Source organism: Trachemys scripta, chromosome 2 (genome assembly GCF_013100865.1).
Source record: "Trachemys scripta elegans isolate TJP31775 chromosome 2, CAS_Tse_1.0, whole genome shotgun sequence".
Taxonomy (NCBI): Eukaryota; Metazoa; Chordata; order Testudines; family Emydidae; genus Trachemys; species Trachemys scripta.
This window is the reverse complement of record NC_048299.1, coordinates 39,592,699-39,605,653: the sequence shown is the minus strand read 5'-3', so window position 1 is coordinate 39,605,653 and position 12,955 is coordinate 39,592,699. Positions and strand designations below refer to the sequence as shown.

General features: G+C 43.9%; 2 protein-coding genes across 5 annotated transcripts in view; one reads left to right on the top strand and one right to left on the bottom strand.

Moving 5' to 3' along the window:
- PTER (phosphotriesterase related) overlaps positions 1-1,681 on the top strand; it is a 32,459-nt gene extending 30,778 nt beyond the window's left edge. For all 3 annotated transcript variants that reach the window (XM_034760356.1, XM_034760357.1, XM_034760358.1), the window contains exon 5: positions 113-1,681. In XM_034760356.1, coding sequence (XP_034616247.1) covers positions 113-323 — 211 coding nt within the window. In that variant the 3' untranslated portion in view covers positions 324-1,681. The remainder of the gene's footprint in view (positions 1-112) is intronic.
- On the bottom strand, positions 1,438-11,127 carry C1QL3 (complement C1q like 3). 2 transcript variants are annotated; one of them, XR_004644421.1, is made up of 3 exons: positions 9,901-11,127; positions 3,476-4,105; positions 1,438-1,517 (listed from the first exon to the last, which is right to left on the bottom strand). XR_004644421.1 is itself a non-coding variant. In XM_034760359.1 (2 exons), the coding sequence occupies exons 1-2, from the start codon at positions 10,486-10,488 to the stop codon at positions 3,926-3,928; spliced, it is 768 nt and encodes a 255-aa protein (XP_034616250.1). In that variant the 5' UTR covers positions 10,489-11,127; the 3' UTR covers positions 1,833-3,925. The 2 variants fall into 2 exon arrangements, 1 of the variants encoding a protein (XP_034616250.1); XM_034760359.1 differs by lacking the exon at positions 1,438-1,517 and having other exon boundaries at positions 1,833-4,105.
- Between the last annotated feature and the right edge of the window lie 1,828 nt (positions 11,128-12,955).

The following is a 12,955-nucleotide window of genomic DNA, read 5'->3' as shown; positions in this document are numbered from 1 at the left end:
AGACTAGAGGTATGGCCCTGTACAATATTTAAATACTAATTATTTCCGTATTACTTCCAGAATTGTATGAACTCTTAACTGACAGACATACTTCGTATTTACTTTTATACAGGATTCGGATGTTAATTGACGAAGGCTATGAAGACAGAATTGTAATTGCTCATGATGTGCACACTAAGAATCGATTGATGAAATATGGAGGTCATGGATATTCACATATCCTCAAAAACATTGTTCCTAAATTGCTAATAAGAGGCATACCCCAAACTATAATCGATAAGATATTGATCGAGAACCCAAAACAGTGGCTGACTTTTAAATAGGGCTCATGATTAGATATTCACATCTTGTATGTGAAGCTTGCTGAGAAAAGTCAGATTTGTTTCAATAGAATGGTCATTTTAAAGCTAGGTTCTTTTGAGGAAAACTTGTGTGATGTTCATAAGACCCCCAAAGAGCAGGTAATCACTTCCCTTTTTAATTAGAACAAAAAATGTTGTGTATTATCTCTCCATCTGATTACCTCTAATAATCTGGTCCTGAATGAGTTATTTGTTTTGAGCATAACTACAGAATCTTTCCAAGTAAATATTGAAATAACTGCTTCCAAAGAGCAGATTTAATACTAAAGTTAGTTATCATTCAGGATTTTTTTTTTTTAAAGATGCATCAGCTTAACTACTTGAGGAAATTTAAAATGTTTCCAGTTAAATAGCCCCCTTCTGGACCGATTTGATGTTCCTTGTAATATTGATGATCCTGTTAATTATCCTGCTGTTCTTTAATTAATGCTTGAAAAAGAATATGGCATTTTTAAATAGCTACTGTAGAAAACAGAATAACAGAAGGAAGACAACGTGATTTCAAAAAAGGTACTGTATCTCTCATGATTACAACTTGTAGAGATTATTTTTAAATGAAAATATAAAAGAATACATGGAAAATATATTTTTAATAAAGCAATTTGTAGACCACTAACAACTTTATGTTTTAGAAGTCTTTTTTTTTTAATTATGTTAAATTTTGAGTTGAACTTTTGGAAACTTGCAAGTGAAAATATGAAATGTCATGCAAATCAGCTTGATGTTGAAAAGATGAAAATCCACAAGGCCAAATATATTACATAATACAATTTAATGAGTTGTTACAATTATAACAAAGGCCATGATTTAATCAGTTTACAAATCAGTTTGTCAAGATGTGATTCAAAAAAGAAATGTTTGCCTTATATATGTTTTTCATTTAAATATTTGTTCTTTCCTCTAGACCAATACAGGGGTAAATATTTATTTATCCAAAGAAAAGATTGTGTGTTAGCAATGCCAATCTCATTTCAACAGCTTATTCTTTCACGTGTCCAGCTTTTGATGTCCTGTGGTAATGAAGTATTCCTGGTCACTTCTTGGTGAATGTGCATTGCTAGTTATAAATGATTTTTTGCTTGAAACCTTATTATTTGATACCTACATGAGAAATCTCCAAGGCTTTGCTGCCAACCACTCTGTAGCGGTGGTCATCTGCAATAAAAGCAATTGTGATATGAGTAGATGTTAAGTCAACTATGTGTCTATTATAAAATATATTTCATATAATCAGTACAGTCCATTAATATGGGTTGTTGTCTTTTTTACAAAGAGAGTAGTAATGTTTAACCAAACTGATGTGATGTAATGAGGGAACAGAAAAAAAAAAGGCAGTTATGAAGCACAATCTCCCTCTTGAGAACCAAGATTTGTTACATATGAGATTCTCTTTTGAGCATAGACTGATGGCACATCATGTCTTTTGAATTGAACAGCTATCCAAAGGAGGAACAGACCAGAAGAATGATATGGTCTGTGTAAGAAATGCCTTAACCATGTAAATAAATGCTTTTTAGGGGGATTTTTCTATCTTTAAAATCTCTATCTTACAGTTATCAAAAAATCAAAGAGGAAAATATTTTTCTTTAATTATGGCAGATATTTGACACTTTAGTATATGACAAATCTCAATTTGTCCCATTCCCTTGGTAGTTTAGAGAAGGTTGCATGGGGCAGATTATCAGTGCCGGCTCTACTATTTTTGCCGCCCCAAGGAAAAAAAAAAAGCCGCCCGAACTGCCAAAGCAAAGAAAAAAAGCCACTTAGACTGTCGCCCCAAGAATGGATGGAATGTGCCGCCCCAAGCACGTGCTTCCTCCGCTGGTGCCTGGAGCCGGCCCTGCAGATTATGTAAAACAGAAAAACTAGGTCTGGCCTCTCACTACTCCATAGCAATTTATACAAATAGTATTTTTATTCTGCCATGAATGTCACCTAAGATCTATACTGCATCAGCATGACAACAGGAAGCTATGTAATTATTTTGACCCTGCCGTAAAGATTCTGTTATGTATTCCTGCTATAATTTTGCTTTAGACTTAAACTTGCAAGTATTGTTGTGGGAGCAATTAAAAAAACAAAAACATAATTTCTAAATAAAAATCCTTTTTATAGAGGTATTACTGATATTGCTGCTATTACTGATTGTAAAAGATTTTTGTAGAACTATAACTGAAAAGCATGTTTTTACAATGTAATTCTCCAGGCTATTAGTATATTATACTGAGTAAGCCTTTTTGAGATATAGATAGATATAGATATATATAAGAAAAATAGGTTTTAGTACACAGTTTTTTGCATTTGAAAATCTGTTTCTCTCTTTGCATAACTGGTTTTCATATTTGGTAATATGCTTATCTGTTAATTTCAGTCACACCATACTACAAATGAATGCAATACCTTGTAACAGGTACTGTGTGATGGCATCATTACATGGGGTCCAAATCCCACTCTCATGCAAGTATCCACACTGACTTCAGCAAGACTGGTTGCATAAATAAGCGGAGCAGGATTTTGACCAGTGGTTTTCTCACACTGTTCTATGTAATGACTTCAGTTGACTCTTTGTAGTATGTCAAATCATAAATAATCTTTTGTTAAACAAAAGTAGTAACTACAGATTTACACTGAAGACTAATTGCAGCAAAAAAATTATTCTGGCCTGGCAGTGTGGATGTTAGATTTGCTAAAACAGTATTTACACAACAAACCATCAAGAATGGGTTTGTTAAATTGTCTAAATATATATATTTACACATGTTTACAAATTAAGAGCCAAATCTGTTTACATATTAAAGGCCAAATAGGAGTTTTGCAATTGGCTTCAGTGGACCCAGGATTTGGTCCAAATATAGGCAGTTTGTTATATCATCTCTTATATTTTTATTGAATTGTTTCTTCTGTCTTTCTCTCTTAGAATACAGTTAAGGGGAGGGAAAGGAAATTTAAACTAAACAAACAGGTGGAAATAATTTAAAAGGCCTGACCTACACTCACAAAGCAGGGAAATTAAGAGTTAAGGCTTGAAACTTATTAGTTTCTAGTTCTAGATAGAAGGATAACAAAAGTACAAGGCAAACAATTCCTTTGGAGAGAAGAAGCATTTCAATTACCTCTTCCTTTTATTGTAAACTCATTCCTCACTATGAGTGGACTCCAAGCATCATAGTTAGCGGGTAAGTCACAAGAACCAAAGCTGACGTATGGATAAAGCAGCAAGATCATAATACATCGAAGTATCGTATATACTGAAGAAATAATTCAGTGTCTTTAGATTTTCCTATAAAAATTTGTGATCTATATAGGACTTCATTCACATCGACACTAACAATAAGTATTTGCTTTGGCGGTAGTGGATCACACATCTGTTTAACTTGCTTTATATATATATATATATATATTTTAATATAAGGTTTCTGTGTCATACAGATGTGAGTCAGGTAGCATTTGATTTTCCCCCACTACTGAGGTGTCCCATGGTCTGTATCCGCTGGATTCTTGATTCATTGACTTTTGCCACGTGAATCCATCTCAGAAGAACAAGCTTAGTTTTTAACTCATAATCAGTCAGCATAAATAATAAATCCAGAAAATGTGCTGTATTTGTTGTTGTTTCCTCCATGTGCTTTTCCTCCATCCAATTTTATGTAAACTTCATCTCCTGGCTCCAAATGAAGAACCACGCTGTTACTGGCATAGTCGTAGTTCTGATCAGCATCCTGAGCAATTGCACTAGCTCGAACCTATGTAAAACAAAAACAAACATCAATGTTTGGTTATGAAACTTGGACATTCCTCCTGCATGGTGTAATTAAAACATGTCGTAAAAAGGAGATGCACACATTCAGTGCCACTTTAAATATGCCTATACACTTCTCAGCTGTAGTTTTCCCCTAACAATATCATCACTATTTCTGTCATTGCTAGAAATGGTTTACAGTGTAGCAGCAAGTTCTCCCAGAAGTAGGCTAAATATTTTAACTCAAATCATTATCACATGGCTTGTTTGCCTCTGATAATACGAAACTGCTCACTCTCACATCTCCAGCTATTTTGTTCCTACGGACTTTTTTTTTTTTTTTAAACAAAAAATAGCTAGACTCCAGGGACCTGATTATGGGCTCACTCCAGTTTTAGATTCATGTAACTCTAACTCCAGTGGAACTACTCCCGGTTTACACTGGCATGAGATCACTATCAGCCCCAGGTATTAAGGTAGAGTTTTTCAGAAATGTTCTGATCATCATAGTTACCAGATCGTGTTGCAAAAACACAGAAATAAAATATCTTTCTGCCAATGAACTTTAAACCCTTGTAGTTGATTTATCTCCAAATAAGTAATCAAAATCTAAATGAAATGCTGAAGAACAAAAAAATTCTAGTGGGTAAACAATCCAATCCGAAGTAGGAAATTCTGTTCTTGCCACATATTTCACTTAATCATTTAACTTCTGTACAGTCTAAAAGATATAAATTTTAAAATTACATCAGCATGTACTTTAAGATGAATTATGGAGATTTCAGATATTTGATTTTTTTTAAAAAACTGAATATACTACTTTAATGCAAACATTTTTCCCTTCTTACTGTTTGGCTACTAATTGAGTTTGTCATTATTAACAAAGAAAAAGGAATTTATTAGCAAACTGAAAGGAATTTATAATCAATATCAAATTGTATGTCAGTTTTGAGCTGCGAATATTCTGTCGCATCCTCAAGTAAAGGTAATCCTTCAAATCATTTCACTATAATTTAGTTCTGCTTTGTAAAATATTTAAACTGATTTGTATGTGATTTATTTTAGTATAGCACATCATCTTTGTTGCTTGGCCCTATTCTAGAATAGTTATACAGAGCAGTAAGTGATTTAGTGGTTTTGCAAACCAGAAGTAAGTAATAATGCATGACTTGACTTACAATATGTGCGATTTTTATCTTCAAAATTGAAAAAAAAAATTATAAGTCTAGAATTTCCATGCATTCCTTTTAAAGTTTAAATGATAGGTTTTCAGATTAAATTTTCATGTGGCATGATCCCATGTTAATACTGAAATGTTAAAAAGAAAGGCTCTTTAGCACTCCAGATCTCAAGGTATTTCATTATGAAGCTTAAGCAGCAAAAATTCTCTATGCATCACCTAGCAGGAGTGAGACCGGCTTACAAGGTTTATAATTGCATAACAATGTGCAAATTTAAAGGAATACATTAATATAGGAGTCATTGGTTCACATGTATAATTGTTTATTGAGATGATCTGTTTTGACCATTATTTCAGCAATAACTATCAAGGCACGGGACATTTCTTAGGGATTAATGACCATCAGGGCAGAATTGATGGCTTTGGGCCATTAACTCCAGAAATACTCCTCCATAGAAAATAGAGGTTGTTATTGCTACTATAAATGGAGGAAGAGGGAATAAATATGTGGCCATGGTTAGTTTGTTTTTTAATATCTGTGAAACAAAATGATTTTTCTAGGGAATTAATGCCCTGCACATTGGTAAATTGAATTGTTTAAATTACCACCACCACCCCCCCCACACACACACACAGACAAATTCAATTCATGCCACAATTAAATTCTACTTGTTGGATATATCTAATATTTATACCTGTGTTGTTATGAATAAATTAATCTGCTGTACATTAACAAACTATTTGGGCTATTGGCTTTACCATTAAAGGTGTTCATTATGAAGACTTTATGGGTGATGAACATTCGCTACAGCAATGGACATTTCATTGCTAAGACTCTAGGAGTACTTATTGGCTGTACTGAGAGAATGATTTAGACACTGAGAACCTAAAAATAATCTAGCAGATTGTATTAATTTGTGTATAGCCACAAAGCCCTGTAAATGCATTAACTTGGTCGCACAATCCAGTGTGTTACCCTTAAGGGTTTTTCTTCCTTTGTTTGGGAAAGCCAATGTAATTTCTTTTTAAAGCCTATGAAAATAGTCTCAGAAGACTCCTAAGTGTACTGCCCTAAGAGTGTAAATGTATTTCAAAATTAAACCATTAATGTAGTATCCATTTTATAAGTTGCATGACTGCCCACCTCATCATTTTATACAGGTACATTGGGACACTGAAATTGCAAACACATACCGGCTAAGCAATGTGATCTCAGCACTTCTTGTGTTTAAGCTCTATAACTATTAAGGAAGGCAATGTGTTACACTGGAGACCATGAACTTCCTAATATACATTGCTTTGGGATGATTTTTTCCTATAAATCATGCCTTCTCCCCGTAGTAATTTCCTCCCTTAGAGAATACTATTGAATATATAACAGCATCTAGGGCAGACACAGACCCCGTTTTAACAATTTCATTTTATAATGTCTAGGCTTTTTCACAAATACCATGGAAAGTTAACTACTATCACATTGCATCACCCACCAGTGTTTCACGAACAAATCACACTTTTAAAAAAGGCACCCGTGCACTAAAACTAATTAATTTCAAATAAACTGAGTCCTGCTATTTAAGCTTAACCACCACTTGTCATCTTACATATAAAGATAAAAAAAAATTAACATCCCTTGTACACAAGACTCTCCTTTCATTCAGCGTGAGCTGTGTATGTGTAGTCATTCTAGGGGGTTGAGATCTTAATTGTTGGGATCTTTTCGGTTAGTCTCAGGCTCAATTTAATATTTATAATTAGGTTTTCTCAAATGCATGCCTCACTTCCTTTGTAGTGGTATTTTATTTTACTTCTAGCAGGTAGTGGGAGAAATACTTAATACGTTTTAATACCCAAATATAGGCTCATGATTTAATCGCAGATACGGTAGACTCACTACACAGCATTGCTTTTATAGGAAGAAGTCAGCGCGGTTGTACTACAATTTAGCACTGTTTTAATAGTGCAGGCTCAGCTGCAGACGCAGTATTTATGGTCGACATTTGCTAATTTAATTAATTGCCGCTGACGTCCTCATAACTCCATTCCACAGTACTTCTGAGAAACCATAAACAAAAGGTTAAGTGGCATATCAGATTAATTTACTGGCCTTTGCTGCTTCCATCTGTGCGCCTGCATTCAACACAGTGCCTAAGTGAAATGGCTCGCGTCTGGTTACAGTACAGTGAAATTGCGCTGTACAGGAGTGTTAAGCATTTTTAAACTTCATGTTTGTGCCTTTCGGAAGGGGGAACGTTAATCCGAAAAGCGACACGGAATAGTGACCATGGCATAGTGACATGGAATCCCAAATTTCAGCTTTATGAGAACAATCCCTAGCCCTGTCAGTCCAAGAAAACCTGCCCAGCACATGGGTTAGACTGGAGTCTTACTGCACAGAGAGCAGCAAAGCTGCAGTGTGCGCTTTCTGTTAGCTGACAGCATCAATCTTGCAACATTTTCAATTTACTAGAGGGAAATTCTTTACATAGTGGTATAGAATTTTTCAGGTACGGTGTCGGTTGGCTTTCTAGTCCCAGAATAGGCCTGGGGTAGGAAACAGTTTATAGTTATTGAATTACTTGTAGAACAGTAGTAACGCTTGTAAGTTTCCCTGTGCGTTAGTTCATATAAATAGTATTTAGAAACTACAGGAGAATCTTCGTATCTGACCAATTTAAAGCTTCAGCAGCCACCGGTAATTCTGGCCACATGCCAAGCGTCTCTGATCATTTCAGAAAGCATGACAAGCTTCTTCTACCCACTGTCCATTAACCAGCATAGCGAAATGCTATAGTAGTTAGTACGAGAGAGAGCGAGAGAGTGTGTGTGTGTTCGGCGTACAGGAAAGAGGTGCAAAGTTACAGGGAACATTTCCACAAACTCAGCAGTAGCAGCATTTAGACTAATTAAAATGGATTATTCCTCTGTCTTGCATACTGTAACATCTCAAGATCTTTCATTATGTCGAATATTTCGGTGTTGCTGCGAAAAAGATGGCGAATCTCAGACTGAGCCCTAAAAACCAGGGCTCTTTCATGTTTGGTTTGGCTGTTACATTTTGGAAGAAATCCACAATTCTTGCTCTATCTGTACCTAAGAGAGTACTAACAGGGAGTCTGTAGATAATATGAATGTTCTTAGTTATAAAAGTGCTTTAACGGGGGAATTATGCCAGAATAATAAATTACCCGTTCTGTCAACAGTGCCTTAAAAGCCCCTAGCTGCCAGCCTATCACCCCGATATTGTGTCCAGTAGTTTCTATTGATGGCATGTTTCACACGGGAGATTCGGATTGCCTCTTGGTTACTTAGCTCTTAGTAGAATGAGTAAGTGGTCATGTCTCCTGCTGATGGGAGTTCTGCCCCTTCTAGTCCCCAGCTGGGCCGTGTTCCCATTACCCTCTTACTGCGCGTTGGCTTCCCGTGTATTTCGCGTCTCCCTCAACCCCTTGCCCAGTGTAATCTTACAGAAACTCTTAGGGCGTCTGGCTCCTCTGGCCACCCCATGGGCCCCGCCTTTCTGTGCCTCCCGGCCTGGGCGCTTGAGAGAGGAGCATCCCGTGTAGGCAGTGGGGGGTTAACCGCAACCCTCCAGGGTACAGTTCAGATCCGCTTCCCCGCGGAGACCCCCATTTTGAGGCCCTGCTGCTCAGGGAAAGGAGCAATTCCCGGCCACAGCCGCCCGCCGGGGGGAGGGGGGAGCGCAGAGGGAATCGCTTCCCCCCACGTGCTTGTCAGAGTCTCTCAGCTGTGCACGGCGCTGTCTCCGGGTGCCCCGCGGTGCTTTCCAGCTCACTCCCCTGCAAGCGCTGTCACTTCAGCACCCTACGGGGTGTTACTGAGCATCGCTGGGCCGGGGCGGCGGCCTCCCCCCTTCCTGTGCAGACGTGCCCAGGGCGGCCCGGGCTGGACCGGAGAGGGTGGGGAACACGAGGGCAAAAGGAGCCAGACAGCAGCGCCCAGGTTTGGCACCGCCCTGCTACCGCTGCAGGGCCCCCGGAGCCCCCGCTCTGCCCCGCCCGGCCGGGTCCCGGCTCCCCAGAGCAAAGTCGGATTGACTTGCTGGGAGAGAAGGGACTTAATCCCCGTCCCCCGAGGTCACCGCAGGGCTCCGAGCCTCCTCCCCGGAAGCCAACGGGGAGTTTCCCCATCGGTCTTAAGGGGGCGGGACAGGCCCAGCCCGGGGCCGCCTAGCTCCTAACGCCCCCAGTCCCGTGTCCGTCCCCTCCCCGCCAGGCGTCCTCTCGGGGCCCGTCCCCTCCTCCTCCCCCCCGGCTGCCCGACACCACCCCTCCCCCGGGGACCTGCCCTTGCGTACCCCCTGCACACCCCCGTGTGCTCCTCTCCACCCTCCCGGGCCCACTTCTCCCCGGCCTCCCACTGCCTCCTCTCCTCTCCCGCCGGTGCTTCCCCGCGTCTCCCCTCTCCGTGATCCCCCACATCTGGTTCCTCTGCCTTCGGGCCCCCTCTATGTCCCATCCAGGTCTGCCCCGCTCCCCCCACCCCATATCCACCCCGGACTCCCCCGGCACCTGGTACCCCCGCCCCGGGCTCCTCCCCAGGCCCCTGGTACCCCCGGGCTCCTCCCTGGCCCCTGACACCCCCGGGCCCCGGCCCCTCACCTGGTTGTTCTTGCAGAGATCTGCCCACATGCTGGTGCCGTCGCCGCCCCGCATCAGCACGTGGTAGGTGAAGAAGTAGATGCCGGGGATGGAGCACGTGAACTTGCCTGTGGTGGGGTCGTAGTGGTTGCCCAGGTTGGTGACCACGTCGTCGAACTTGAGCACCTCGTAGCCCTCGTGCTGGCGCTTGAGGCCGGCGTAGAAGGCGATCTTGGGCACGGTGCTGTAGGTGGCGGCGCTGATGGCCCCGGCCGCATTCAGCCCCGGCGCCCCGGGGGGACCTGGCAGGCCCTGGCGCCCGGGCTCGCCCTTCTCCCCCGGGGGCCCCACCGGCCCGGGCGGCCCCGGCTCCCCGGGCGGCCCGCGGGGCCCCGCCTTGCCCGGGCGGCCGGCCTCGCCCTTGGGTCCCTGGATGAAGGTGGGCAGGGACTGCATGAGGCCGCGGTCGGGCGTGGCCGCCGTGCTGGGCGCCTTGGTGCCGCCGTAGGGGTCGCAGACCATGCGGCAGGTGCCCAGCATCTCGTAGTGGGCCGAGGTGCCGGCCGAGCTCACCAGCACCGGGATGAGGATGACCAGCAGCAGCACCATGACCACCCCCAGGGCGCCGGCCGCGATCAGCCGCCGCCTGCTGCCCACCAGCCGGCTCAGCGCAGGGCGATCCTCCTGCCTGCTTTTGGACAAAATCTTGCTGGTTGGGCGGGGACCTCCTCAGAGCCGAAAACACCCCGAAACCCCTGGCGAGCCCGAGCCCCCCGGCTCCGCTCCTGCGGCGATGGGGCGAGGAAAGTGCCCGCGGCCTCTCCACAAGGCAAAGTCTGAGCCCCGGGCACCTGTGGCTGTCGCTGCTCTAGCGCGCAGGGAGCTGCAGCCCCGCGCCGGAGCCGCTCACACTTTTATGCTCCTGCTGGCGATCGACTTTTTTTTTTTTTTGCATACGGTGCCACTTCGAATCAACTTTCCCTCGCGCCGGCCTCTTCGCGCCCCTCGCGATCGCCCCGCTTTCCTGCCCCCCTCCTTTTTTTTTTCTGCAGCGACAAGAAGTCTCCCACGGCAGCGCCGGCTGGTGAAACTTGCAAGGGCGCACGAAAAATCCCCCCTCGCGGCAGCGGCCCCGTCCCCTCCTCGCCGGTTCCTGCTTTCTTCCTGCAACGCGCACCCGCGGGCGCTCTGCGGGGCTGCTGGCTGGGTGCGGAGCTGCCGACAGAGTGAGCGCTGGAGCCTGCCCGCTTGCCACCTGCCAGGAGAAGAGGAGGCTGACAAAGGCGCCGAAGCAATTTATAGGCACCCAAAAGCGCAGGGGAAAGGGGAGCTGTTTTGGCATCTCATTCCAGCAGCTGCTCCGCTCTTCCCACTCACACCGAGTTTGGCATCACCCTGCCAGTGTGGGGATTTTTCCCTCCCTGCAAACGGATGAACAGTGAAATCGTGGGCACTCCCTGGCGCTGAGAGTCTCTCCGGAGCAGCCCGAGGGGAAGAGCAGGGTTTGGATACCTGACGGGTCACCGAGCTAGGACGGAAAGGTCACCTCCACCTCCTGGTTAATGGGTCCCCGAACTCTCCCCAGCCACATTAACATGGGATTGGAAATATCACTTTTCATCTCAGGACCAGGCTTCTCACTTCACCTGATTGTCCGAGTGAAAGTTATTTGAAACCACACCTCCCTCCGCTCAGGCGAAAGGAGATTAGCTGCTCCCACGGATTGTAGAGCACGGGCATGTTCCTTATGACACCCCTAGAAATAGCTCTTGGGAAATGTCTCGCTCTTGGAATTAAAATTAAACCATCTACTGGTGACTTGTCCAAGGCTGCTTCATATTGTAGCCAGCTCCCGTTTTGTTCAGAATATGGCGTTGTGATAAAGAAGTTTAAGAAACCAAGCCAGTGAAAAGGGCTCCCGCTCATGCAAATCAGCCTAGCCCAGGACTAGGGTAAAGATAGGGACTGCCCCGGGTAAAGATAGGGACGGGAAATAAGTTTTGATGGCAGGGTCCCTTCCTCCCCTCCTCTTCCCACTGGGAGCTGGTGGGCACCTCTGGTCTGAGTGGGTAGCTGAAAGACCAGCCTGCATGATTGGGGCCAACTCCCCACAGAGGCTGTTAAGCAAGTTACCCAGTTAACAAAGCCACAAACTGCACAAAGCGGTCTTTAAATAAATAAGCAGAATTGATTCCTAAATCATACTTCTGCATGCAAGAGCAATGGACGTCAGTCAAAGGCGGGTGACATTTGCCTGTCAATACGGGGATGATAGCTGGAAAGCGTATGACTTATTACAGCGGGGCGAGAATCCGAAATGAGCCCCAGCAGCCACTAAGACAACAACCAAATAATACCATCTCCAGCGACGATCAGAGGGGCTGCGATCTTGTCTGGGATTTTATTAGCATGAATCCCCGCCCCCCCCCCCCCCGCCCCCTTCCCTTTTCTTTCTTTTCTACTCCGCAACACAATAAGGTCAAACAGGCAGGCGGTGGGAAACAAAGATTCATCGATTCTTCCTTTTAAGCAGAAATGTCAGCAGCTCCTTTTGCTCGTTCCTGGGAGACTCGAAGGCAACGAGTGAGTCCAAGCGGTGCAGAGATGGGCCAGCCCAGCTGCTTATCTCCCCAGCAGGCTGCTGATAAAGCTTCCGCTTCCCGCCCTTGTAAATATTTCCCCCTTTTCTGTTTTTTGTTACCGTTCTACTTCTTTAAAAAAAAAATCTTTATCTGGCAAAGACACAAGCTAGTCAGTTCCCTTAGCTTGAGCTCCCACCCCAGCCCTTTGGAAATCAGCTGAAGCCACTTGTTTAGACCACATCGTTCGCCTCCTCCCAAAGGACAAGCCATACAAGTCTGCTTTTTCTTCTTTGCAAGGAAAAGTTCTGGTAGGAGCTATAGGGCAGTGTGAAACTATTCCAGGCCCTGCATCCGCTTCATTCTTCCCCAGCCCCAGTAACATCATGATCAGGGCTGCTTGTAAAGCCCCACTTCAAGGGCCTCAGGCTGCAAAATAAATAAATAAATCGTCTTAAATGCTCATCCTGCCTATGTGTGGTTCGTCAGGGACCATT